Source organism: Taudactylus pleione, unplaced genomic scaffold (assembly GCF_031769625.1).
Source record: "Taudactylus pleione unplaced genomic scaffold, aTauple2 ptg000173l, whole genome shotgun sequence".
NCBI lineage: Eukaryota > Metazoa > Chordata > Amphibia > Anura > Myobatrachidae > Taudactylus > Taudactylus pleione.
Window position 1 is genome coordinate 3,894,455 of NW_028284575.1, and position 27,369 is coordinate 3,921,823.

Below are 27,369 nucleotides of genomic sequence, written 5' to 3' on the forward strand. Positions count from 1 at the left end.
AGGGGAACAGGCAGTCATGGTATAGGGGAACAGGCAATCATGGTATAGAGAAACAGGTAGTCATGGTATAGGAGAACAGGCAGCCATGGTATAGGGGAACAGGCAGTCATGGTATAGGAGAACAGGCAGCCATGGTATAGGGGAACAGGCAGTCATGGTATAGGAGAACAGGCTGTCATGGTATAGGAGAACAGGCAGTCATGGTATAGGGGAACAGGCAGTCATGGTATAGGGGAACAGGCAGTCATGGTATAGGGCAGTGTTGGCTAACCTTGACACTCCAGCTGTTATGGAACTATATATCCCAGCATGCCCTGCCATAGTTTTAGCATGCCCTAATAGCAAAACTGTAGCAGTCCATGCTGGGTTATGTAGTTCCATAACAGCTGGAGTGTCAAGGTTAGCCAACACTGGTATAGGGGAACAGGCAGTCATGGTATAGGGGAACAAGCAGTCATGGCATAGGGGAACAGGCAGTCATGGTATAGGGGAACAGGCAGTCATGGTATAGGGGAACAAGCAGTCATGGCATAGGGGAACAGGCAGTCATGGTATAGGGGAACAAGCAGTCATGGCATAGGGGAACAGGCAGTCATGGTATAGGGGAACAGGCAGTCATGGTATAGGAAAACAGGTAGTCATGGTATAGGGGAACAGGCCGTCATGGTATAGGGGAACAGGCAGTCATGGTACAGGAGAACAGGTAGTCATGGTATAGGAGAACAGGCAATCATGGTATAGGGGAACAGGCAGTCATGGTATAGGAGAACAGGCAGTCATGATATAGCGGAACAGGCTGTCATGGTATAGGGGAACAAGCAGTCATGGCATAGGGGAACAGGCAGTCATGGTATAGGGGAACAGGCAGTCATGGTATAGGAAAACAGGTAGTCATGGTATAGGGGAACAGGCCGTCATGGTATAGGGGAACAGGCAGTCATGGTACAGGAGAACAGGTAGTCATGGTATAGGAGAACAGACAATCATGGTATAGGGGAACAGGCAGTCATGGTATAGGGGAACAGGCAGTCATGGTATAGGGGAACAGGCAGTCATGGTATAGGAGAACAGGTAGTCATGATATAGCGGAACAGGCTGTCATGGTATAGGGGAACAGGCTGTCATGGTATAGGAGAACAGGCAGTCATGGTATAGGGGAACAGGCAGTCATGGTATAGGGGAATAGGCAGTCATGGTATAGAGAAACAGGCAGTCATGGTATAGAGAAACAGGCAGTCATGGTATAGGGGAACAGGCAGTCATGGTATAGGAGAACAGGCAGTCATGGTATAGGGGAACAGGCAGTCATGGTATAGGGGAACAGGTAGTCATGGTATATGGGAACAGGCAGTCATGTTATAGAGAACCAGGCAGTCATGGTATAGAGAAACAGGCAGTCATGGTATAGAGAAACAGGCAGTCATGGTGTAGGGGAACAGGCAGTCATGGTGTAGGGGAACAGGCAGTCATGGTATAATAAAACAGGTAGTCATGGTCTAGGGGAACAGGTAGTCATGGTATAGGGGAACAGGCACTCATGGTATAATAGAACAGGTAGTCATGGTATAGGGGAACAGGCTGTCATGGTATAGGGGAACAGGCAGTCATGGTATATTAGAACAGGCAGTCAAGGTATAGGAGAACAGGCAGTCATGGTATAGGAGAAATGCTAGTCATTGCAGAGTATAACCAGTATTCATGTTGAAGGATAACCGGTAATCATGGCAAAGGAGAACCATTAGTCATGGTGAAGAGGAACCATTAATTGGCTTAGAGGAGAAGCAGTACTAATGATAAAAGAAAAATTTTAGTCATGGTAGTTGAGAAATGATAGTCACAGTAGAAGAGAACTGGTAGAATTGGTGAAAGATAACTGCTAATCATGGAGAAGGAGAACCAATAGTAATGGTTAAGGAGAATCAGTAGTCATGGTGAAGGCAAACCGGTAGTCATTTTAAAGGAGAACTATCAGTCATGGTAAAGAAAAACTGATAGTCATGGTAGATGAGACCGGGTAGTTATGGTGAAGCAGGACCGGCAGTCATGGTGAAGGAGAACCATCAGTTAATTTAGAGGAGAAGCAGTAGAAATTATAAAAAAGAAGTTATTCATGGTAGCAGATAAATGAAAGTCATGGTGGAACAAAACCGTTAGTAATGGTGAAGGAAAACCATCAGTCATGGTAAAGGAGAACCGGTAGTTATGTTAGAGACTAAGCAGTAGTCATAGTGAAGGAGAACCATCAGTCATGGTCCAGGAGAACCGGTAGTTATTTTAGAGACTAAGCAGTAGTCATAGTGAAGGAGAGCCTTCAGTCATGGTCCAGGAGAACCGATAGTTAAGTTAGAGACAAAGAAGTAGTTATAGTGAAGGAGAGCCTTCAGTCATGGTCCAGGAGAACCGGTAGTTATGTTAGAGACTAAGCAGTAGTCATAGTGAATGAGAGCCTTCAGTCATGGTAGAAGAGAAATTAAAGTCATGGTTGGGGAGAACTGGTAGACACAGTAGAGGAGTACTGGTTATTGGTGGTATAGTGTGAAACAGGAGAGCAATAATAAAGCATCCAAACCAAAACCAGACACAGAATACATTATACACAGTAGGAGAATATTTACCTGTTTTACATCATACGCCAGGAGAACATATCGCAAGTCCGGAGATACAGAATATCGAGATGCTTTGAATGTTACCTAGAAAGCAGAATATGACAAACGTGTAAGATAAAGTATATTATCAGGCATCACAAAACATAGGCTTTCAGACATCTTATATCAGGTGACATCCTACTTCAATATTCTTATATTCAAGTAATGATGTCACCTGCAGCTACATGATCAGGGAACAAGTATTCAGACTTTATATGACCACACTGCCTGATTCACTATTGATCGCTATTCTGCTTATACGCACGCAACACAGTTGCTAATATCAGCGGTGCTCTGTAAATGTTTGCATTCGCATTGCGATCGCAGCCCGACATAACTTCCCCTTACTCACATCCGCATACTTGGCCAACATAGAGAAACAATCGGTGACAGCAAGTAACATCGGATAGTTAATTAAGCCCGGCGCTAATTCATACCGATTCCCTATATACATATAATAAAGATTTTTTATTTTTTTTTAAATCTTTAATAAATGTCATATAGCAAATCTCCCCTGAGAAAATACTGAGAAGGATTCAGAAATACCCCTTCCTATAAAATTCCCAAACTCCTCAGACTATTAAATATTAAATACATTATATATTATATTCAGAGGTATTTAAAGAATCATTTTGCCAATTTTGCTAATTAATGTTTATTTGCACTGAAAGGTTTTTAAAGATTATTAGCACAGAACTCAATCATATAATCAAATAAAATGAATCCTTTTTTTTATAAAATTTCACAAGCTATTGACAAAAAATATTTGTCACATATTATGGAATATGATTCAAGTGACTTTTGTCAGAAACACATTATAATTATTTGCCTGTAATGGCTTCACTTCACAATATAATCTAAAGGTCCCCATACATCAGCAATCTGAAAACCACAAATTAACAATTTGAAGATTTATTGCCCGATTTTAGGATTTCCCAATCTAGAAATCTGCATCCATACATTACAGATCTTTTTCCATGATTTGCAGATCGATTGCAGCAAACACAGGGCCTGATTCAGAGCCGCTCCGAGCAATGTTTGCACATCTGCGCATGCGTATGGGTTGTAATGCGCATGCGCCAACCAGTCAGTGCGGTCGGAAATCGTGTGCTCGCAAAATAGCGAGTGCCTTCTAATTTGAGTGACAGGATGAGGCGTTTGTGGGTGGTAACAGGGGAAGGTGCTTGAAAACGGGGAGTGGAGATCCGAACGCAGGGGTGCCAAACGGTCAAAACGGGTGTTTTAAGGGTGCGCATAATTAACAAAGCAGCGTCATTGACCACGTCACTTGGTTGGCTTTTAGCCTGAACTGCTCGCATGATTGCGGTAGGAAAATGCTACCACAAGAATAGCGAGCAGTTCATACACCTTTCGATGTACTCGATTAATCAAATAAATAGCGGAGATGATGTATGATGCGAGCGGCCAAGGGGCGTCTTTACAAAATAGCGAGCGCATGTTTCGTTCGCTCGCTCAGACATAGAGGCGTCAACAGACCGCAAAGAGCGAGCGCTCAATTTAAATAGCCAGCCCCTTTTTCTGAACGACCGTCCGCAAATAGTGTCCGGCTCTGAATCAGGCCCACAGATCTGCCAATTTTGAAAGGCTCCATCATTTTACTGGTAACGGTCTGCAAATCTGCTAATCATGCCCAAACACTAGCAATCTACAGTCCCAATCCATCTGTGAAATCCAACATGTTGGACAATCTGATTTAACAATTCCAATCACTTTTTGGTTGCAATCTGCGATCTGTGAAGCCCATACATTGCAGATTTTTATACACAATCGATTGCAAATTGCAGAATTGCCACAATCGATTGCTGATGTATAGGGGCCTTAAGAGATGAAATTGAGGAAACGGCTTCCACAGTATATAATACTCTTCTCTATCTGCAACTGCAATTCTACAAAGGTTTGTTTGTTAACATAAATTCAACAAACTTTTCAATAATGTCAAAGAAATAACAGCAATCAGTTACCTAAAATTAGATTGTTTTGTATACAACAAAAATGGACAGATTCAATTATCAGTGAACTACGGTGCAGCTCACAAATTTTTGCTATTTAAATCTCCATTAAGGGCCTGATCCTGAGATTTACGCTAATGCAATCGCAATGGCATTCTGTCACAATTCGCAGTTGCTCAAATAAAATGGCAAACAATCGCCTGATCCGCCTAAAAATCGGCATTGCGGAAATCTCTGAATCGGGCCCAAAGTTAACACGGGTTTCAATGGGACCAATGGCTGCTTTAAGCGCTCACCTCCTGAGTAGTACTATGAAAACATTCTTAGTGCATAGAGCACCCCTCCTAATGAATAATACTGTTTATAAATAGAAAACATTTGGCTAATAAAGACATGTCATTTTCTCTAAAAAGGCCCCCCAAAAATGGGGTGTAAGCATGTGGGCCATGTATGCTGAGTTGTATTGATGGGAAATATGTTTTTGAACTTGCCAATTGGAGTTTCAGATGTGTCCCCATATACCTAGTACTTTATCTGTATGGCATATGGCGTAAGACACCTGGCGCAACTGAGTTGCTGCGAGAGGAGTAGCGTACCGTATGTTTCTTGTTCACATCACAGACGCAGCAAAGCGCCAGCCACTGGTCACAGCCCAACGTGTACTAGAGACGCTGTTCTGTCACTTTAGCTGAATAGGATTTAGGGCCTGATTCAGACCCACTCGCGAGCGGCTGTCCGCTCGCAAGTGGGTCGATGTTATGGACTGAGCATGCGCACGACGGAGGGAGCTCCGTCGTGCGCATGCGCCAGACGCGACGAGCGAAGGAAAGTCCTTCGCTCGTTGTGTCCGATCAAAGGGGGCGTGCTGTCAATGTTGATTGACAGCACGCCCCCTTTGGTGGGCGTGCCGGGGGCGTGCCTCCCTGACGGGGGCGTTCCCACGGGAACGCCTCCCGTCAGAAGCCGGCCCACTGACATCACTAGTGATGTCAGTGGGAGTGATTTTGGCTCTGATAGAGCCAAAATCACTCCGGAGCTTGCGGTTGAAAACCTCAACCGCAGGCTCCGGCTCGCAAATTCGATCACAATGCACGCTCGTATAGCCTGTGGGTGGTGACCCACAGCTATACGAGCGTCCAGGAGGACGCTCCATGAAAATGGAGCCCGGCCCTCATTCAGAGCGTGCGCTCTGCTCAGAGCATACGGCTCTGAATGAGGGCCTTAGTTTTAAAAACAAACAAGACCAGATAAAGGACAACGGAACTTGGTGTGAGGAGAAGCCGCTTTCACTGCGTCATAGCACTTTGGGCCTGATTCAGAGCCGGACGCAATTAGCGCTCGCTCGTCCAGAAAATAGGGGTGGCTATTCAAATCAACCGTTCGCTCTTTGCGGTCTGTTCACGCCTCTAGGTCTGAACGAGCGATCCAAACTTGCGGTCGTTATTTTTGAAAAAATACGCCCCCTGGCCGCTCGCATCCTACGTCATGTCCGCTATTTATTAGATTAATCGAGTACATCGACCAGCGTATGAACTGCTCGCTATTCTTGGGGTTGGTTTTTCCTACCACAATTTTGCGAGCAGTTCTGACTATAAAATAACCCAGTGACGTGGTCAATGACGCTGCTGTTTTAATCATGCACACCCTTAAAACGACCGTTTTGACCTTTAAGCACGCCTGCGTTCGGATCTCCACTCCCCGTTTTCAAGCACCTTCCCCCGTTACCACCCACATACGCCTCCTCCTGTCACTCAAATTATCAGGCATTCGCTATTTTGCGAGCACATGAATTTCGACCGCACTGACTGGTTCGCGCATGCGTATAACGATCCGTACGCATGTGCAGTTGGGCAAACATCGCTCGGTGCGAACGAGCGGCCGCTTTCGAGCGGCTCTGAATCAGGCCCGTTGTACACAGATTCAGACTCAGTTGCACACAGATGTACAAGTGTCCCGCATCAAGTTAATCTGTGTAATCTAGCAATGTAGTTTTTCACCTCCCAGTTATTTTATTTATGCGAATAAGCAGTGGCGGAACTGTGGGAGACAATGGAGGCAGCTGCCGCTGGGCTCCAGCCCTGAAGGGGGCACCTCCTCCATTGTCCCGTTCCATCAGTGTCCTTCCTGCTGTAAATAAGGAGCCGCTGAGCGGAGCCGGAGCGCCGATCATCATCAGCTGTGCTCTGCTCTGGTCTACCGCGATCCTGAGCCTGACTGAGTAGCTGGGAGACAGCAGTGCGGGGGCGTGCAGAGAGGAGGACAGAGAGGCTATCCCTGTGTGTGTGAGCTCTTACCTGCATCCTTCATCTCTTCCCCATAGAATGCTCCATTGCCTCCCCGATGTCCAGTTCCTGCCTGCTTGAGGTGCTAAAGGTTAGTGGTGATAGACGAGCCCACAGTCCGGGTGACAGTGAGTGCTGTCCAGTCCAGCTTGCACTGTCTTCTTCAGAGTAAGCTGCCTGTTTGACTCTGCACCCTGACCTGGTCCCGGGTTGAGCAGCTATATCTCCCGCTGGCGACAGTCCAGAAGCGCGGTTTTGGTACCATTAGAAAGGTGAGATTCTCAGCTTTCAGAAGGTTCCACTGTTGAGGTGCTGAGGGTGCAGGATTTGGTTCGGAACTGGGGCCAAAGGTGAGCTCCCCACTCCTGCTGTAGACTCCTGACACCCTGCCTTTCAAAGCCTCTAGTTTCGCTTCTCACAGACTACAGGAGCTGGTTTTAGGCTTGAAATTTAGAGGGCATACAGACTACTGGGTGGTGCTTTCAGCTTGTCCCCAGCCCCCAGGGAACCTGAGATATTGGGGATCAAATTTACTGATAACTGGTAACCAGAAGTTTTTACCTTATGATGAAACCGTTATAATTACAAGAACGGAGAAACGCGTTAAGGTCTCGGATATACTAGCTATTATTTTCCCTGTGCATCAGCTGATGAAGTTTAAGGCTGACTCCATTTGCATCAACATCAAATATTGAGACCGCAGCACGAGTGGCACTGCATCTCACAGCTGAACCTGGGAGCTTGAGACGGGTGATCCTATACACTAAAACCGGGCAGAGACTGTGAGTACGCCGGCAAGTGAGTGCTGATGAGCGGAATCTCTTGCAATACATGCCCTGGAGGCACTGTCATCGTGAGTTGCATTTAGCCTGTTTCTCTGACCAGTCAGCGAGAGGGCGGCAGTCAGCAGAACTTAATTTTCAGGATTCCTAATTAAATCGCTGGATACCTGGATTTACAAATAAATCATCACTGTGCCACTTAACTGGGAATATAATTGTTCATTGAACTGATTATAGATGATTTTTTCCTTTAAAAAGTCTATTTTTTTTCTTTTTTGTATAGCTGGTATAGATCATATATCTTTTGATATTTTTATATGATTGAGCCTTATAGGCTATATGCACTTTATTGTTTTTATTATTGCTAATTGCTGTTTAGAGTAACAAATGCTTTCATAAATATTGATTGTATTGTAGCGCTCTCATTCATATTACTTTATTGTGATATTGCTTGGTAACCAAAAGCCCTTCTGGAAGCTCAAGATACCCCTCGGTTGAAACCCTATAACTCCGATCTACACAGGCTACTGGAGCCGGTTCTTAGCTTGCTATGTAGAGGGAACTCTGGACTATCAAGCATGTCCCCAGCCCCCAGGAAACGAGATATATTGGGGTTCGTAGTTACTGGTAAGGTACCCTGACAGTAGTGGCAGAGTGGGTGAAGTCTTTTACATTTCCAAAAAGCTGACTCCGCAATAAGAACAGCTTTTCGGGAGTGATCATTAAGTAAAGTAAGCATGATGAATGCCTCCAAAAATCACTTTGAACTAGCAGGTTCAACACATAATTAACAATGGAGTCAGCTACTGCCTGGCTCAAGCCCTAAGTGTGTGCATTTGTTTAGGGCAGACTAGATGGGCTGAGTAGTCCTTTTGCATAACTAGAAATCAGGTTTAAATTTGTTTACAAAGTCCAAGAGTCGGCAAAGGAGGGGAGGGGGAACCAACATTTATCTTGCCTCCGGGCAATTGGGATGAAGTTACGCCACTGCGAATAATAGGGATGCAGTCAGGGAGCCGACGGTCGAAATGCCAACCGCTGGCTTCCTGACTGTCAAATCCTGGCAGGGTACAAATGACAGACGTCAAAATTCCGATACCTGTCATTATACCTACGCCGGGACTCCAACGCCTGCCATACCAAATGAGGGTAAGCCGGGCGGTGGGCGAGGAAAGCCGCGCGGGGGGGGGGTTAGGTTTGTGGCTCCCGGGGGAGACTTAGAGTTAGGCACCCCTCCCCGAGAGTGTTAGGGTTAGGCTAGGTCTTCTGCTGTCGGGATTTGAACCGCCGGGCATAGGTCCGGCGGTCATCCATACTGATCCCGAATAAGATGCACATTTTGAGCAAAAAAGACGCTCAGCCCGGCCAAGTCGCCCAGCACCTAGCACGCCGAGAGGGGCTGTTTGCTGCGACAGTGAATGAGGATGCATCTTTTCAAATATTTTACAAACTTGTATGTAAATACGATAAAAAAAAAATAGGGACATTTTAATGTGCCCCAAAATACTCTAGACCAGCGGCAGGCAATGTGTGGCAGGCACTCCAGCTGCTGTGGGACTACAGATCCTAGCATGTCCTGCCACAGTTTTACTGATAGAGAATGCTACAAATATGGTGGGGCATGCTGGGATGTGTAGTTCCTCAGCAGATGCAGTACCACACGTTGCCAACTTTGCTGACTATCGTTTTGCTACTTTAATAAAACTTGTAAAAACAAACTGTTTGACACCATGTAACAGCCCCCAATACTTTGCTTATGGCCACTAACAGCCTCCTGCACTGTCCTGCTATCTTACTGGCCCTGTTTTGGGGTTGAGAATGATTTCCCCACCATTTCAGTTACTCTACTTTACTTTTTTTCAGTAACTTTCAGTGAATGCGCGGCATCCATGACTTGCCGCGTCTAACTGAACTGCGCATTTGGAGTCCCGGTAATGTCTTAAATATGGAATAATCAGTTTTTGTGGTGTTATTCTCATTTCAACATTTTCCAATATAACAGTATATACTGTCCTCACTGTACAATAACCCTATAATTACTGTCCTGGTTGCACTAAAGACCAGTATAATCTTTTATTTATATGACACCAGTGAGGGCATAATGTGTATAAGGGCACTAATAATTTGTGGCATAATTTGTATGGGGCATTACTGTGTGGCATAATGTGTATGAGGGCACTACTAATGTGTGGCAATATGTATATAAGGGGCACTACTACTATGTGGTATTATGTGTATAAGGGGCATTACTACAGTGTGACATAACATGAATAAGGAGTACTATTGTGTGACATAACATGAATAAGGGGCTCTACTGTGTGACATAACATGAATAAGGGGCTCTACTGTGTGACATAACATGAATAAGGAGTACTACTGTGTGACATAACATGAATAAGCAGTACTACTGTGTGACATAACATGAATAAGGAGTACTACTGTGTGACATAACATGAATAAGGAGTACTACTGTGTGACATAACATGAATAAGGAGTACTACTGTGTGACATAACATGAATAAGGGGCTCTACTGTATGACATAACATGAATAAGGAGTACTACTGTATGACATAACATGAATAAGGGGCTCTACTGTATGACATAACATGAATAAGGAGTACTACTGTATGACATAACATGAATAAGGGGCTCTACTGTGTGACATAACATGAATAAGGGGCTCTACTGTATGACATAATATGAATAAGGAGTACTACTGTATGACATAACATGAATAAGGGGCTCTACTATATGACATAACATGAATAAGGAGTACTACTGTATGACATAACATGAATAAGGGGCTCTACTATATGACATAACATGAATAAGGAGTACTACTGTATGACATAATATGAATAAGGGGCTCTACTGTGTGACATAACATGAATAAGGGGCTCTCCTATGTGACATAATGAATAAGTGGCTCTACTATATGACATAACATGAATAAGGAGTAGTACTGTGTGACATTACATGACTAAAGGGCTCTACTGTGTTATGTAACTTGAATATGGGGTTCTACAGTGTGTTATAACGAGAGGCAATCGGGAAGCCGACTGCCTAAATACCGGCAGCCGGCTTCCCGACTGTCTTATCCCGGCATGGGTGAAATGCCGGGCATCTAGATGTAGACGCCCGCATTTCCCCTGACGCTGGGAGACCGGCGCCCGGCATCACGATCGTACTGATGCCGGGCGCCGCGAGCGGACAGCCGCGGGGGGGGAGGGTTAGGTTTAGGGCTCCCAGGGGGGACTTTGGGTTAGGCACCCCCCCGGGAGGGTTAGGGTTAGGCTAGGGGGAGGGACGGTTAGGGTTAGGCACCCCTGGGGGGGACTTAGGGTTAGGCACCCCCCCGGGGACTTAGGTTTAGGCAGCGGGGAAGGGGGTGGTTAGGGTTAGGCACTTAGAGGGGGGATTAGGGTTTGGCACTTGGGGGGGAAGTTAGGGTTAGGCACCCCTAAGGAGGGTTAGGGTTAGGGGGGTTAGGTTAGGTTAGTGGATACTTACCTATCCACGATCGGGATTTCCAGCGCTGTCGGGCTTCCGCTGCGTCGCACTCTGCTTCTGTCGGGCTGCCGCTGACGGGAATCGAACCACCGGCCATGCGGCTGATGGTATTTCATACCAATTCCGTTATAACGTGAATAAGGGGTACTACTGTGTGGCGTAATATGAATAAGGAGTACTACTGTTTGATGTAACATGAATAAGGGTCTCTACTGTGTGACATAACATGACTAAGGGCTCTACTGTGTGAAGTAATGTGAATAATGGGCAATACTGTGTGGCATAACGTGAATAAGGGGTACTGCTGTGCGGTGTAATGTGAATATGGTGTGGTACTGTCTAGTGTAATTTGTATTGGTACTGTTGTGTGAACACGCTCCCACGCTCTGTCCCTGTTTGGGGGGGGGCAATGCTTTTTCTGGCACAGGGTACCAAAATGTCTGGTTATGGCTCTACCAGTGGAATATAATCTGGAAGAACCACCATCCAGTCAAGATACAGTTAAAGGAAGATATTCAGCAACTGCCCAGAGTCCCAATCTAGGAAATACAGAAGAATATAATACAGAAGATGATAATGAGGAGAGAGGAGACGTTTAGCAGGACCCAAAGCTCCTACAGTATACTATAATAATATTACCTGTTCTCCCCAACAGGAACCGTCTTGTGTTTATTCATTGGGTTTAAATTGCATCATATGAATGATTGTTAGATGAAAAATATTGTAATGTTTTTTTGCTATACATCAGTTTTCATGTGGGGTTTCTGGACTAATACCAATGAAATTGCGTTCAAGCTAAAATATATTTTCTGCGTTCCCCCGGACCTCTCCTCACCTCCCTTCCATGATGACAAATTCAGACCGGAATTCTCTAATAAAATTATATTAGGAGAAAGATGAGATTTCAGTCATTCCTTATTGGTAAATTAATATTGGCTTTCAGAAGTGGGAAGAGAGAAGACCTTCCCCATCTTCTCCATAAAGTGACTGAACGGCCTACGGTTTGCACTCCTGAAAAATATATATCACAATCATTTAGGCTTAAATGTGGTTTTAAGGAACAAAAATCAAAGTATGTCTATAATTTCCTCTGTATTTTGTAAGACCTATTCATTATCACTAAAGGTCCCATTACACATGTGAAACACTAGTTTCCACATGTTTATAGTAAAGAGCCCAGTCATTATTAGTGGCCTAATGGGGCCACCTAATATTCAGCAAGCTGCCTGCCGGAACCTACAACAGCTTCAGATGGCATTGGTTCCCGGAGCACAGTTCCTGGCTATCAGAAGCTGGGTTGCAAAGAGGGGTTCGTCCAGCCCATGTAATCATCCGAACTGGGCAGATCCGGCAATCATAAGTGATTGCAAGTATCACTGCTCCTTTTTGAATTAGTAGTGCGCTCAGGGGCCCGAGGATGAGGTGGGAGTGGGTACTATTTACCTGGCCTGGGCTTATTAAAAGGGCCCAGAAGGGGCCCCGGGTCCACCAGCCCCCTCCCTTCTCACCTGTCAGCGGCAGCAGCCTCTCTCCCCAGCCCAGGCTGCTGTGTGCTGAGCTGTGGTGGGTCCAGGGAGGCTGCTGCCGTTGAGCTCAGCAGCAGTCTCTTCTGCCTGCACCTGATGTGCGGAGGGAGTGATCTCGCTAATTGTGCCCAATCCCCTGGATATGCCCCTGGCTGAGTGAGGGGCACACAGGTCCCTTCTGTGTGGTGCACGGCAAAGCTTTGCGGCACCACAATTGATATTTTTCCAAATTTTTAGTAGGAGGCAGGGCCACGACTGAGCTATTAAGTCACACCCACTACATTAGCCGGGCTCAGTACTGCTCTCTATGGCCTTGAGTGAGCTACTGTGTAGACTCCAGCCTGTGTTTCCCAGGGAGGCTTCCTGCCCTGTTCCAAGATGGCCACCGACCTCACTACTGAGCATGTGCAGGGAACATTTGTCCTTGTACTGTGCTAGAGTGACATGCACTGTTAACCGTTTGCAGCATACAGTCACCGGCTGTTAGCTGTACGGCATTCTGTTCCACTACCAGTGTACATGTAACAGTGAGTACGGCTGTACCTAATATCCTTTAATAAACCAACACCACTGGTTAAGTAACTTGGCTATTCATAGTATGAGTCATCTGCTGGTGTGTGCCGACATAACTCACATAGCACATAATTTCCAACACTACTGAAGTACAGTAGCAGTAGTATCCACAACTGCAACACGCAACAAGTTGGATACTTATCACCAGGAGCCTTTTGGTCCCCATTAATAAAAGTTTTTTTTATTACACTGTGACTACAGGCACGGCACCGGGACTTTAAAAAAAAGCCTATTATAAGGGAATACCCCTTGTATTATTTCACATTCTTGTTGCTTGTGGTTTTCATTTGAGTGAGCTGACCCAATACAGTAAATTCACACACAACATAGAGAAATATGGAGGGTGAACCAGACCAGAGAGGTACTAAATCTGCCTAGCATCAGCTAAGACTCCACAAACTCCTCCCCTATCAATCCTATAGGACAGGAGAAAACCACAACAAACATTTTCAATCTTAAAGGGTAAACAACTCCAACACATTAAAGAGGCAACACACAGAGAGACAGCACATGGTTTAATCTCCTTCATGTTTATTTCAATTCAAACCCTTCAGTCCTACTGAGATGAGTGGAAGGAAAGACTTAGGGCCCCATTTATCAACGATATTAATGCAATTTTTCGTTTAGTATCACTGTGATACAAACAAAATATTTACTGGTATTTACCAATAACTCCCGCAAAGTCCTCGGCAAGGTTAGCCTAATGCTGTCGGCAACGGGGCTCCGGTGTATGCGCATGCGCGACAGTCCTTCTGCGCATGTTCATGACACGGGGACCCAGCAGTGCCTGGAAGGCTTCGCTGAAGTCAGAAAGGGCTGGCAATGGGGCCCGCATCGCTCTCACCATGTAAAAGATGGCGGGAGCGATGCTTGACAAACAGCTAAGATTACCGCTATTTGTTAAATCCAGAAACCTGGCGTAACCCCTTTTGCGAGTGCTAAAGGGCTTATGCTGCATTGAGAAATAGAGGCCATAGGGGCCTATTCATTAAACCTAAAAATTCTCTGGAGATAATTAGCTTTAGAACTCTCATGGAGTTCTAGCTAATTATATGTGGAATTCATCATTCCACCTCTCCATAAGTATCTATTCCGAAAAGCTGTCATTTTTGCGTTGACAGCTTTTCGGGAAATAGATACTTTTCCCTGCCTACACTACCTTATCGCATCTGGAAACAGTGCTGCGCATGCGCCGTTACATCTGTAAAACCAGCGCATGCGCAGCACTGCCTACAGATGCGTTAAGTTTGTGTACTTTTTTCTTTTTTAAATCATACATGTCTTCCCTCCCGGAAGTCGTGGAAGGATCCTGATTTTTCGGGTAACCCCCCGCACCCCCGGAAGCGTAGGCACTTCTCCCGCAACCCGCCCACTTCCTAGTGAAGTGGGCAGAATAAGGAGAATTTTCTTGCAGACTGGCGGGTCCGCGAGTAGGGGGCGTTCTCGTATAATTTTGACCCCGTCCCTTATTTAAATATGCGCTGTTCACGGCAAATTGCAGAGAGAGGGTGGGGCTTAATGACGCGACACATCCACCCCCGCCCCCAACACCTCCCACTTGCTTCTCCTCCCCGGGTTTCTCCCGGGCAGGAAAACTCCAATGTCGGCAAGTATGATTTATATACTGTTTTTTTTTCAACTCTGAGGCCCTTAAATCTGAAAATAAAGAAGAGTAAAACAGGCCGTTTTCAGTTGATAAAAAGTTTCTGTGTACACCGGCTAAATGGGATCCATCCGCTCGATCCTCCACACGAAGCTTGCCCTGAGCAATTCTCCGCATATATTCTTGACTGTGGGCCTAGCACAGGAGAATGTATATGATAGACTAGGCCCAGGCATAGGGACAGACTAAAACTATGCGAAACTCAAGACATTGTGCCCAGCCTAAACTAGTCACACTCCAAAATGGTGCCATAACCCATCTCCAATGACGATGTCACACATGTGACTTGCCACTAGGCCACACACCCCAACTATTGTATTGTCAAGGGATAATTATCACTCAATAAGATTGACATGAGGACCACTGAGAGGACATAAGTTTGATTATGGGGAAGAAAAAGTAAACAATAGAACACAGTATGATCTGGAAGCAGATTTATTCATACCTCCCAACATGACCCTCTCCAGGAGGGACACAATGCTCTGGTCCTGGACTTCCCTGGTAGGAGGTGGGGCTGCAGCACAGTTCAAAAGTCAAATAGGGGAGCCACGCCAACTGTCATTTCACACACTGCCAAACATCACTGGCTGGGACTCACTGGCAGTTGGTGTGACTCCCCTATTTGAATTTTGGACTGTGCTGCAGCCCCACCCCTGGAGCCTCCACCAATCATAAATTACCAGGGAAGTCCAGGACCAGAGCACTGTGTCCCTCCTGGAGAGGGTCATGTTGGGAGGTATGGATTTATTGGTGCCACCAGAGAAATCTGGTTAAGCCATATAACTAGTCATCGTTTAATACTATTATTACCAAAATACAAAGGCAAAACATTCCTGTACGCAAACTGCTGTTCAGTTGTACAATTTAATCCTATCTTATACATATAGCACAAGAGGGATTTTAATGTTTATCTTTCTAATCCTTCATAAGATTGTATTAATTATAAGGTGCAGGGCATGGAGGAGACATAAAAATCCGCTAAGGCATCTGTCTAAAAGTGTTTACTAATAGGCCCAATTATTTCATACTTAATGAGTGCTTACAGCAACAAGGAACTTCAGAGATGAAAGAGTTCCAGTGTTCTCAAGTCAGGAATTAACCACAGATAAATGAGCGACTGATCCAGGTTCAGCCATACAAACTGCAGAGGAAAATTGCTGCCATTTTGTTACGACCGAGTCTTTTATAATGTTGGGGTCCCAATCATCTGAAAATGGTGACTCTAATGGATAATCATGACATACAGTGTGCAGTGTATGTGTACTCCAAATAATGTAAAGTGTTATTATTTTCAAATATTTCACGTATCTTTATGCTATTATTCCATACATTATAGAGTCTATGTACTAAGCCTATCATTTTTCAAATACAGCCTGCGAAGTGGCAGTTAGGAGCTGATTGATTGGAACTTCATCTCCATCCACTTTCTCTCTCTCCAAGAGGTATATTTACTAAACTGCAGGTTTTTAGAAGTGGAGATGTTGTCCATAGCAACCAAACAGATTCTGGCTATTATCTTCTATAAGGAGCTAGATAAATGTTAAGTAGAATATGATTAGTTGCTATGGGCAACATCTCCACTTCTAAATACCGATATTCTGATATCCAAAATACCCCTGGTTTCAAGCATTTTGCATATGGGAGACTCAACCTGTACCACGATCCCGCACAGGCACACAAACTGACAAGCAGCCCAGGTTTCTAGGGACTGCATCGGCTGCAGCCCCTAGAAGCCAGATAGGGCCGCCATTATAGAAGGGGAGTGGCTTCCCATTAGAAGGCTCCCTGCTGATTGCAGCCCGGACTGGCAGTCCCAAAATGGAGAAAACACCCAGGGATCAGGGATCGCTTCCAAAGGGAAGTCACCGCTACTGCTAGACAGCCCTGTGGGGGTTGGGTTTTACTAGGGGGGTAAAATCCACCACTGAATTCTGGGAAAATATATTCCAATATGAGAAGGTCATTTCCTCCTCCGAAGCATCGTTTCCTGTTGCACAGTAGGGGCGGGGGCCTATTGCCATTTCTCAGCAATCGTGTTGGTGAAGTCCAGATTAATCATGGCTTAGGTGCACTATAAAACATATCAGTCCAGAACTATTACTATGTGTCCCTTCCCGGACTACAAACTGTCAGAGCTCTGGAAATATTCCACAGAATACAATGTTTCCCTGCGAGTGCAATGGACGTGCAGGGTGGTATTATGTCATCGTGATACACATATAGATCAAGGGATAAACTACAGCATGAAACTTACAAACGTTGCGTTTTCCAGAAGTGTTGTGGTCTCGTTTGTCTCTACGTTTAATTTGAAGACATAGCCGTCCTTGCTTTTATACACAATCTCATGTTCTAGAAAGAGAACAAGAAAAACATGGCATCAAGAATACGAGCAATAACTATAGAAGAATGATGGACACAACTAAATGACATTTATTACATCCAATAATACATTTTCTTCAGCAGCCTTTATTGGGACAAAAAGCACTTTATTACTGATGGTAAAAGTAGCACTTCTCAGCCATCCTTAACAAAAACGTGGATGTATCATAATACCAGGGGGCGATGTACTAAGCTCTGGAAAGTGATAAATTGGAGAGTGATAAACTACCAGCCACTCAGCTCCTAACTGTCATGTTACAGGCTGTGTTTGAAAAATTACAGTTAGGAGCTGATTGGTTGGTAGTTTATGACTCGCCAGAGCTTAGTACATCTGCCCGCAGGTATTGTTCTCTACTCACTGAAAACCACAAAAAAGTCTACACACTTTACACAGTCTGATCACTCTCAACCAATCAGCATCTAGCTATCATTTATCTAGTACACTCTATGAAATGATAGGAAAAAATCTAATTGGTTGCTATGGGAAACTTCTCGACTTGTCCTATTTAGAACATCTGACACATCTCTGCCTAAGTCATAGCTCTGTTCCTAGACCACACTTGCCTACTCTTCCGAAAGGTGTGCGAGTATCCTGATTTTTCGGGTAGGCCCCCACACCCCTGGGAGAGTGGCTAGAGCTCCCACATCCTGTCCACTTCCTAGTGATGTGGGCAAGATGGGGAGATATTTGCGCCGAATGTTGCGTACAGTGCATGCGAATGAATCGCAGTGCGCGAGCTTGAGTTAGCATTGTGATCACTCTGTATTCACCTACGCAGGTACAAAGCCATTGCAGAGGGACGGGATGTCAGAGTTTGGGGGTGGTGACGGGGGAGTGGTCAGAGAAATGCAGGCATGCCTGTCTATTTGAACACCGTTAAAGGGGCGTGCATAAATCAGCCACTGCAACGGCATGCGCAGCTTGTGTACTCGCCGCGTGCGATGAGATTAGCAATTTCTGAGCAAGGTCAGAGCTGCTGTAATTGTGCGATAGGGACCAATGTTATTTGATGTTACCGATGTGTACACAGGACTGCGAGGTATTACGGATGTGCGAAAGCGGTATTGGGCGTCACTATACTGGCTTTGGGCGTCTCTATAATAGCTTTGCGATTGCAGTCATTAGCATATTTTTGCAGCAGACCTGCGTGCGTAATCGCAATAGCATAATGAATCAGGCCCTACAGCATACAGTATATACTGTATATCAGGATAAAAAGTGGGAATTACTTTTCTCAATCACCCATATGTTACTTGCCAACATCTGGGAAATAAAAGGGACACCTTTGTTACTAAGGGGTCTATTCATCATCACAAAATTTCAACGAAAGCAGGTGAAAATTAAGACATTCACCTACTTTTGTATAAATTAAGTGTCAGTGCCATTCATCATGCATGTAATGCAGGATGTATCACTGATATCTCCTGGTTACAATTGTCCCCTGATAATTACCGCAGTCAACATACTTTAGTATGTAATTATTAAATTCATCAAGTTCCGAAAAAGCATTTTTTTCCGGAACTTGACAGTGATACTGTACGCCATCCTGAGATGGCATACAGCACCCGATGAAACAGAGGGATCTGAAAAGATCCCTCCCTGTTGTATCCTCTTACCTGTAGCAGCTTCCTCCTGGCTCCCAGAGCAGTCCACCTGTGAGCCGGGGCCAAGGGAGAGGGCACAGCAACGGCCATGGGCCTACATGGGACTGCAGGTCTGAACGGGAGGGGGGGCACAGACTCCAGCAGCGATGGCTGCAGCTTTGCCGAGGATGGGGGGGGGTTTGGTCTGGACACTGGCGGGGTTGGTGGGCGGGCAGGTAGATAGGTGGGAAGGGGGTTCTCTTTTCTCCTGCTGCAGCTCAGCTTGAAGACAGCAGAAAGACCTGAGGAGCAGGAGAAAAGTCTCTCACTTCCGGAAAACTGATTTCTTAGAAACAGCAGTTTTCCGGAAGTGATAGTTTAGAGCATTAGGCATGATGAATGCATCCCAAACTTTGTTTGAACTCACAGTGAGTTCAAACCACAATTATCACAAATCAGCATCATATAAATGTGAAATATACATATATATATATATATATATATATATATACACACACACACATATATATATATATATATATATATATATAAAATCTGTTTTGTACTAAGGCATTATATATCGGTATAAACATTTGCCAAATAAATTACTATATTTTAAAACTTGACTCATTTTCAGTAAGATTGTTCATTATTAGAGAATCATACAGAACACTATACATTTGTGCGAATACTGATACATTATTGATACTTATATTCCCTCTCTATGGACAGTGCTACTTTCTTCTAAACTTTCCCCACAATTCTGGTGCTGAAATAGGTTGAAAGTCACAAAATGAAACAGATTGTATTTGTGAGCTTAGTCACTGCGTGCCATTACATTCTCAATATTTTATAACAGAACTTAATTACAATTCATATTGATTCACATGAGTAGACGTCTTCTTTCTGCTTCATCTACACAGTATGGATAATTCTTCAGCTCAGAAAATCACCATTTCATTGCTTAGTGACAAAATCTATTATACTTTTTTACCATTTTGTGTAGATTTTGTTTTGAGCAGAGACAATGCCTGAAAAGTGCCCCGAGCTATAGAGTAATTTTCTTCTACTTCACCATGGGTTCAATGTTCTCTCCTTTCCAATTTTAGTTCCTTCTTATAATGTGCATCAACCTGGGTCTGGAGTATGTCTGAAAGGTGCGACCCGGGTTAACAGTCCCGGGTTCACGACCCTGCTCGCTAGCAGGGTTTTACCTGGGACTTACAACCCGGGTCTACGACCTAGCTCAAGTGTGAAAAGTGCAACTCAGGTCTTGATCAGGACTGGCGCTAGGCTTCCCTGCACCCAGCGCCATCCTGTGCTGCACTGCAGCGCTCCTTCCTTCCCCCTGTTTACCCACGCGATGGCTCTGCTAGCCTGTGCCTAGAGCCGCCACTGGTCTAGGCCACGACTAAAATAAATTGATTGGCCGGGGGCAGTTAATAGCAGAAGACCTGAGGCCAGTGTAAAGGGTAATGACCCAGGAATAACCTGGGTTGTCCGGCTTCAACCTGTGCTCGGTGTCCCGGGTCTGAGCCGGGTTAAAGCCGGGAACTTATATCTAAAAGTTGTATTAGTTACATACTGTGGTAGAAGAGAGTGGTTATCCAAAAAGCCTTATGGACATAAATGGGTAATAATATTTGACTTACAGGACTTTATCTACACTCCTCTAGATTCTACTAACTCGTTACTCAGGGAAAAGGTCTAGTATCATTTGGGCAATTTTATGATGTCTTGCATCACTGGGTAATTTTACGATGTCATTAAGGCTGTGGTCAACTAACTGTGATGGTGCATATACACTTGACAATATTTTGCACGATTCGCCCAGTTACGACATATGGGAATGACAAATCATATTAAATATGTCCAAATTGTGAGTGTCCACTCACGATAACGATGGTGATGCGCATACCTGCGTGTCATCCGTCGTATCTTCAGATCTTATCAACAGCAGGCAAGATCTGCCAATCTCGTATACGACGCCCTGGAAATCGTTAAGGACGCACGATAGATCGTTGGCCAGATTGGACACTTTTTAGCACCATATTGTGTCCTGGAGTGCTGGGGAGCTCCCGGGGGGAGTTGAAGGGAAAACACTCAGGATATCGCATCGTGAGCACATCGTCTGGTGTGTACCACATTTAGGCCCAAATTAAACAGCCTGCAATTTACAAAATTTCGGCGAGATAGCCGCTATATTTAAACCAGCAATTAGTTTTAAAACAATACCGACACAACAAAATGCACAGTTTGAACGTGAAGCAACGATCAAACAAACTATCACAAGACGTCACACATAAGTCACTTAAAAGCGTTTCCACGCATAGGGAACCAAATTGACTCACTGACTACGTCCGTGCTGAGAATACAACAGGCGCCAGTGGGGGAAGAAGTGAGAGTCGTAGGATCAAAGAGTTGGCGGCAGCCGGCAAGACCAATACACCGAGCGAGATTATAGGTAAATTGGTTTCTTTATTATAAAATGTCGAGACCTAAATTTAAGTTTGGAATTTACAGATTGGACCTCGGCGGTAACCCTTCTAAACTCTCATATGCCACTTAAAACTGTTCCGTGTGCCCGGTAAAGAGGCTTGCTGAACCCTGGCACTAGCTCATTATGTAAGAACCTGTGTAGCACACATATCCTTACTAGAGTAGCACAGTAATATTATTTATTAAATCCCTGTTCACATCCAAATATTTATTGCGATACGTTTCCAAAACTGATCTTTATTTTGCTAATAGAATACCCAACAAACCTGTATTTTCTGACCTATTTGTTTAAAATGCCCCTAATATGGTGGAACTAGATACATGAGACACAAAAATAATAGGGGTCATAAAGACCAACAGAATAATTTGGCTTATGTGTAGCCCGCCAGCGGAACAGATGTTTCTGAGTGAGGGCGTGGGGCACAGAGACTGGCAGTGTAGAGAGACAGATTGATAGCGCTGGAAATGAGTGTTAGCTCTTTGAAAATAACCATTTCTGTATGTGTGTGACAGGGGAGAGGGGAGGGGTTCTAAAAACATGTGATGCAATTGTTCCCCTCATTTGTAGTTAGAATCTTTGTGCTATAACATTATATCATACTTGCCTACCCTCCAATTCGCCCGGGAGCCTCCAAGTAATCGGGTGTGCTAACAGCCCCCCGGAAAGGCAGGCAAGCTTCCCGGCGGCCGCCAACTCCTCTGCCCCCGCCCGCGGTAACAAGAGAAACCCCCACACATTTACTAACAAACAATTTTTGATTTTTTTTTTTAAGTATTAGTAAATGTCTGATGTAGGCCCAGAAACACAACAATTTTGATCAGTTTTTTAATCAATAAGCATCGATTCAAATTGACCTTTAGTATATATACCCCTCCGGATGGGATGTATCAAGCATCGCATTCTGAATGTGATACATCTCGCCACTTACCCTCTGTATAGCGCAGTTTATTGTTATTCTATACTTAATGTCATCAGTATTTATAAACACGTTGTTTCTATCAGCATCCAAACGCATGAGGACATTTTTTTTCTAAGGAATACAATATGGCAGCTATTCCATTTCTACATTTTACATAAAAAAAGCTTTTATTAATAAAATTGCACAGTCGTTACATCGAATCATTTTAGGAGCAAATGACTCCCTCTTGAAGGACAATAAGGACACAAGGGTGGGTATTGTGAAATCCAAATTTATTTTCTACAAACTGGAATTTGCAGCTCCCATCTCTTCCTAATGAAACTAAGGGCCTGATTCAGACCCGCTCGCGAGCGCTGAGCGTTGGCCAAGTGCGCATACGCACGAGGGAGCCAGCTCCGTCGTGCGCATGCGCGAGACCCGGATAGCGACGGCTAAGCCGTCGCTACGGGTCTCGCTACAAAGGGGGCGTGCTGTCGATGGTGATTGACAGCACACCGCCTTTGGTGGGCGTGCCGGGGGCGTGGCTGCCCAGACGGAGGCGTTCCCATGGGAACGCCTACCGTCTGGAGCCGGCCCCACTGACATCACAAGTGATGTCAGTGGGAGTGCTCTCGGCTCTGATAGAGCCGAAAGCACTTCAGGGCTTGCGGCAACGAGACACTACCACTCTAAAAACTAAGAGGGACGGCCCTGATTCAGAGCGAGCGCTCTGTCAGAACGTCCGGCTCTGAATCTGGGCTTGAGCTTCATGATAATGAACACATGAGCAAAATCTCTGCGAATTTTCAAGCCAGCCGCATTTTATGGTGGAACAGGCCATTTCACAGAGGTGTGAGGTCCCAATGGTACAGTCTTCCGCCATCGCGTCACCATTCCAAGCGTTATTTTGTAAATTCGCCTTTTGCTGAAAATATCGTCTACGAATAGAGCCGGGTCATTGACAGTTAGTTCAGACCGCTGCGTAGTCGAGTTGGGGTAGCGCTGGGGACACTCAAGGCCGCACTCAGATCATTGTGCAAGATTTTGCAGCCAGATGCAGAACTCTGTGAATTTTTCATGAAAGGTTTTAAACCAAAATATTCTCATCTCCAGGAACGATGTCAATGAAAGCGGTGAATAGATTTCCATTTTGGACGCTTATTAATGACCCTTAAAGTAAATGCCCATTATTGAGTTTGAAGGAGTAATGGCCGGGTGTTAAATGACCCCTCTGCTGAGTGACGCCTAATTACACCTCCACATAATTGGCTACCTGCAATGGGCCACGTTTGATGAACAGCTTGCGGTGCCTACTCACAGCCTCTCCTGTCGCTAAGATGTATGGAGCTGTTAATCATTCCGATATCTTGACAACAGTCTCAATAAAAACTCATCAAAAAATACCAGCAGAGACATAAACTCAGAAGAGATTTTTATTCAATGTTTTTATATTGTGCAGTAAGCAGAGATCAGACAAGAGGATGCGCTCTGCATTTCAATGAGGGACATCACTCATCTCACGTACAGAATGCTGGAAGGGAGAATGCAATCTCTGTCCCATCAGCGAGTAAACAGATCACAAGCAATAAAAAGAACAGTAATGGAAATTAGCAAAACGCAGTAATGTGTTCTCATATAATGAATGGCCGCAGCTCTTGGAACCTTTTAGAGTAATCTTGAAGGGAGATTTTATTCCATTATCACGGCGGCGTTGGAAAGAAAACAGACAGTGATGGCCGCAAGCTGGGTGGCGTCATTTTTCAAGCTGTTCGTGCCCTGAAGCTTGGGATCATCCCCAATAGGAGAAAAAGCTGCATGACCACAACTGAGCAGCTGGGGCGCGCCTTGTAGAACAGGGTTGGCCGGACTTTTGGGCTCAGTGATCTACTTTTAAAGCTAAAAATCTTATATTTGCTCGCGCCGTGAGAGTGTGTACGAAAAAGGGGGCGTGGCATGCCAAAAATGGGCCCCCACAGTAAAAAATGTAAACACACTGGCCCCCACAGGAAAATAAAAACAACACACACACATTGACCCACACAGCAAAAAAAAAAATGAAACCAAACACAATGACCCCCCAGAGTAAAAAAAAAACATAACATTATCCCACACATAAAATGAATAACACATACATTATATTGCCCTGGCCCCACACAGAATACTGACCTGTCTGAGAGAGAGGAGCTCCAAGTCCCTCCCTGCCATCAGTCGTGGGCGATATCAGCAGTACAGCAGCAGCCACAGTGCAGGCCCACCAGTCTTGATCGGTGCAGGGTGCAGCACTGTGCCCCCTTTTGGGTTTGGAAACTTCGAACCGGCTCTGCCCCCATGCTCCCCCCCCCTAAACCAACTCTGGCACCGGTGCAATGAAGGCTGTGACATGTGACAGCTTCAGCCAATGATTACTGTCACAGTGACAGCCGACAGAGACTTCCGCGGCTTCAGGCCCTGATTCAGAGCCGGACGCTCTGACAGAGCGCTTGCTCTGAATCAGGGCAGTCCTTATCTTTTTTAAGAGCGGCCTCCTGGTCGCTCGTATAGCTGTGGGTGACCACTCACAGCTATAGCGAGCGGCCAAAATGATGGTCGCAATAGTCAAGACCATCGCGACCATCGGGCTTTCGATGAGACCCTTGTGGTAGAGTCTCGTCTGCCGCAAGCCCTGGAGTATCAGAGCCAAAAGCACTCCCACTGACATCACTAGTGATGTCAGTGGGGCCGGCCCCAGATGGTAGGCGTTCCCATGGGAACGCCTCCGTCTGGGCAGCCACGCCCCCGGCACGCCCACCAAAGGGGGCGTGCTGTCAATCACCATCGACAGCACGCCCCCTCAGTTGCGAGACCCATAACGACGGCTTGGCCGTCGTTGTTCGGGTCTCGTGCATGCGCACGACGGAGCCGCCTCCGTCGTGTGCATGCGCACTTGGCCAACATCGACCCGCTTGCGAGCGCTCAGCGCTCGCGAGCGGGTCTGAACAAGGCCCTCAGTTCGGTGCAGCTGAGCTAGCCAATAAGAATCACCCTGATTCTTATTGGATGCTGATGGACACCTGACCGTAAGTAAACATAGTAGCCGCGGCTTCAGCATCCCACCTGTGATTTTGGTGCAGCAGCCAATAAGAATCACACTGATTCTTATTGGCCGCTCCACTGCTAACTGCTGCTGGACTGGCCAACATGATCGACTGGTCGAGTATCTGTGGTCGACCAGTTGATCGCGATCGATGCTTTGTCCACCTCTGCTGTAGGGTATCCAGTCAGAATGTCTCCAGTTACCATGTCAATTCCTAGGGGTAAATTTACTGAAGTGAGAGTTTTTAGAAGTGAGTTTTAAAAGTTATGTTGCCCATAGCAACCAATCACATTCTACTTAACATTTAACTAGCACCTTCTAGAAGATAATAGCTAGAATCTGATTGGTTGCTATGGGCAACATCACTTTTAAAACTCACTTCTAAAAACTCTCACTTTAGTAAATTTACCCCATAATGTCGACAACAGAATATCAACATGGCTCAACATGTTCACAATGTCGATATCTGAAATGTGGACATCCTCAGAATGACGACATTTTATTTTTAGTTGCTGATAGGAGAGTTAGGGTTAGACATTGGGGAGGGGGGGTAGGTATAGGCACTAGAGGGAGGATTGGGGTTAGAGACGGGGGAGAGTACTCACCGGAACGCTGCTCATGTGTGCTCCTCACGTGTCCGCCGGGAGATGGACTGGAGATGCTGATGCCGCCAGGACCAGATAAATAACCACGGGGAAACCAGGGATGTTATGTTGACACTCTATCATGTCGACATGGTCACTTTCAACATAACATCCCACAGCCGCCATGTAGGAGGCAGGGAAGCTGGAAGGACCAGTTGGAGACGGACATGAGGTCTGTACTTAAGAGAGCTGGATTCCGCCATTAACAAGCTAAGGAAAAGCCCCATATTACAGAGACAGAGGAGCTCGTTTATAGATGGATGTATAATAAATGAGCATAAATTCATGGGTTTAGTTTATTTGCATATTGTTGACGTACTTCTCCATACTCATGTGCATCATTGCAGCAGCCCTGACCTGGAGTGAGAGACCATCTTCTAGTCATGCTCACACCTTTATCTACACCTTCATCACTGCCACCAGCATGTGCTCCTCTCACCGTGCGGTGACCAGTGCCTACATTATGGTGATGTCCATGGCCAGAGAGGTGGAGCGAGAAACCATCTTCTAGTCATGCTCACACCTTTATCTACACCTTCATCACTGCCACCAGCATGTGCTCCTCTCACCCAGCGGTGACCAGTGGCTACATTATGGTGATGTCCATGGCCAGAGAGGTGGAGTGAGAGACCATCTTCCAGTCATGCTCACACCCCCTTATCTACATCTTCACCACTGCCATCAGCATGTGCTCCTCTCACCCAGTGGTGACCAGTGCCTGCATCATGGTGATGTCCATGGCCAGAGAGATGGAGTGAGAGACCATCTTCTAGTCATGCTCACACCCCCTTATCTACACCTTCATTACTGCCACCAGCATGTGCTCCTCTCACTTAGCAGACCCCAGTGTCTGCATCGTGGTGATGTCTATGGACAGAGAGGTGGAGTTAGATACCATCTTCTAGATATCTCCACCACCCTGCTCCTGTTGTTACTGTAAAATACTGACAGCTGGGGATGGCAATACGAAGAACACAGAAAAAAAAGGATTTGCCCTCCAGCACACTGTAGCAAAATCCCAAAAAATTTATTTTTTATTTTTTGATGGCAATACGAAGCTCAGAGCTCACTATAAACCACAGAAAGGGTCTATCCCAGACAGTCAAGAAGCATCATTTCCATTACTTGCATGTTGGCAACACAAAGCAACATGTGATTAAGCATTTTTACCCCTGAATGGGTTTTAGCAGGACTAGTGGATGGGGATGAGCAGACTTGTGTTGTAAATAGGGGATACAGGTTATAAATGATGGCACCTATTATAGCTCTCTTTAACAAGACAGACGCTGTGTGTTTTCCCTGCATCAATATCTCTGCGTCCTGTTGTGTGCTGGAGTCA

General features: G+C 45.4%; 1 protein-coding gene across 1 annotated transcript in view; it reads right to left on the reverse strand.

Moving 5' to 3' along the window:
• Nucleotides 1-27,369, reverse strand: part of DPP10 (dipeptidyl peptidase like 10) — a 450,217-nt gene that overhangs the window by 188,004 nt on the left and 234,844 nt on the right. The window contains exons 4-5 of the mRNA XM_088475553.1: nucleotides 17,207-17,301; nucleotides 2,616-2,690 (exon numbers count right to left, since the gene is read on the reverse strand). Of these exons, the coding sequence (XP_088331679.1) occupies nucleotides 2,616-2,690; nucleotides 17,207-17,301 (170 nt within the window). The remainder of the gene's footprint in view (nucleotides 1-2,615; nucleotides 2,691-17,206; nucleotides 17,302-27,369) is intronic.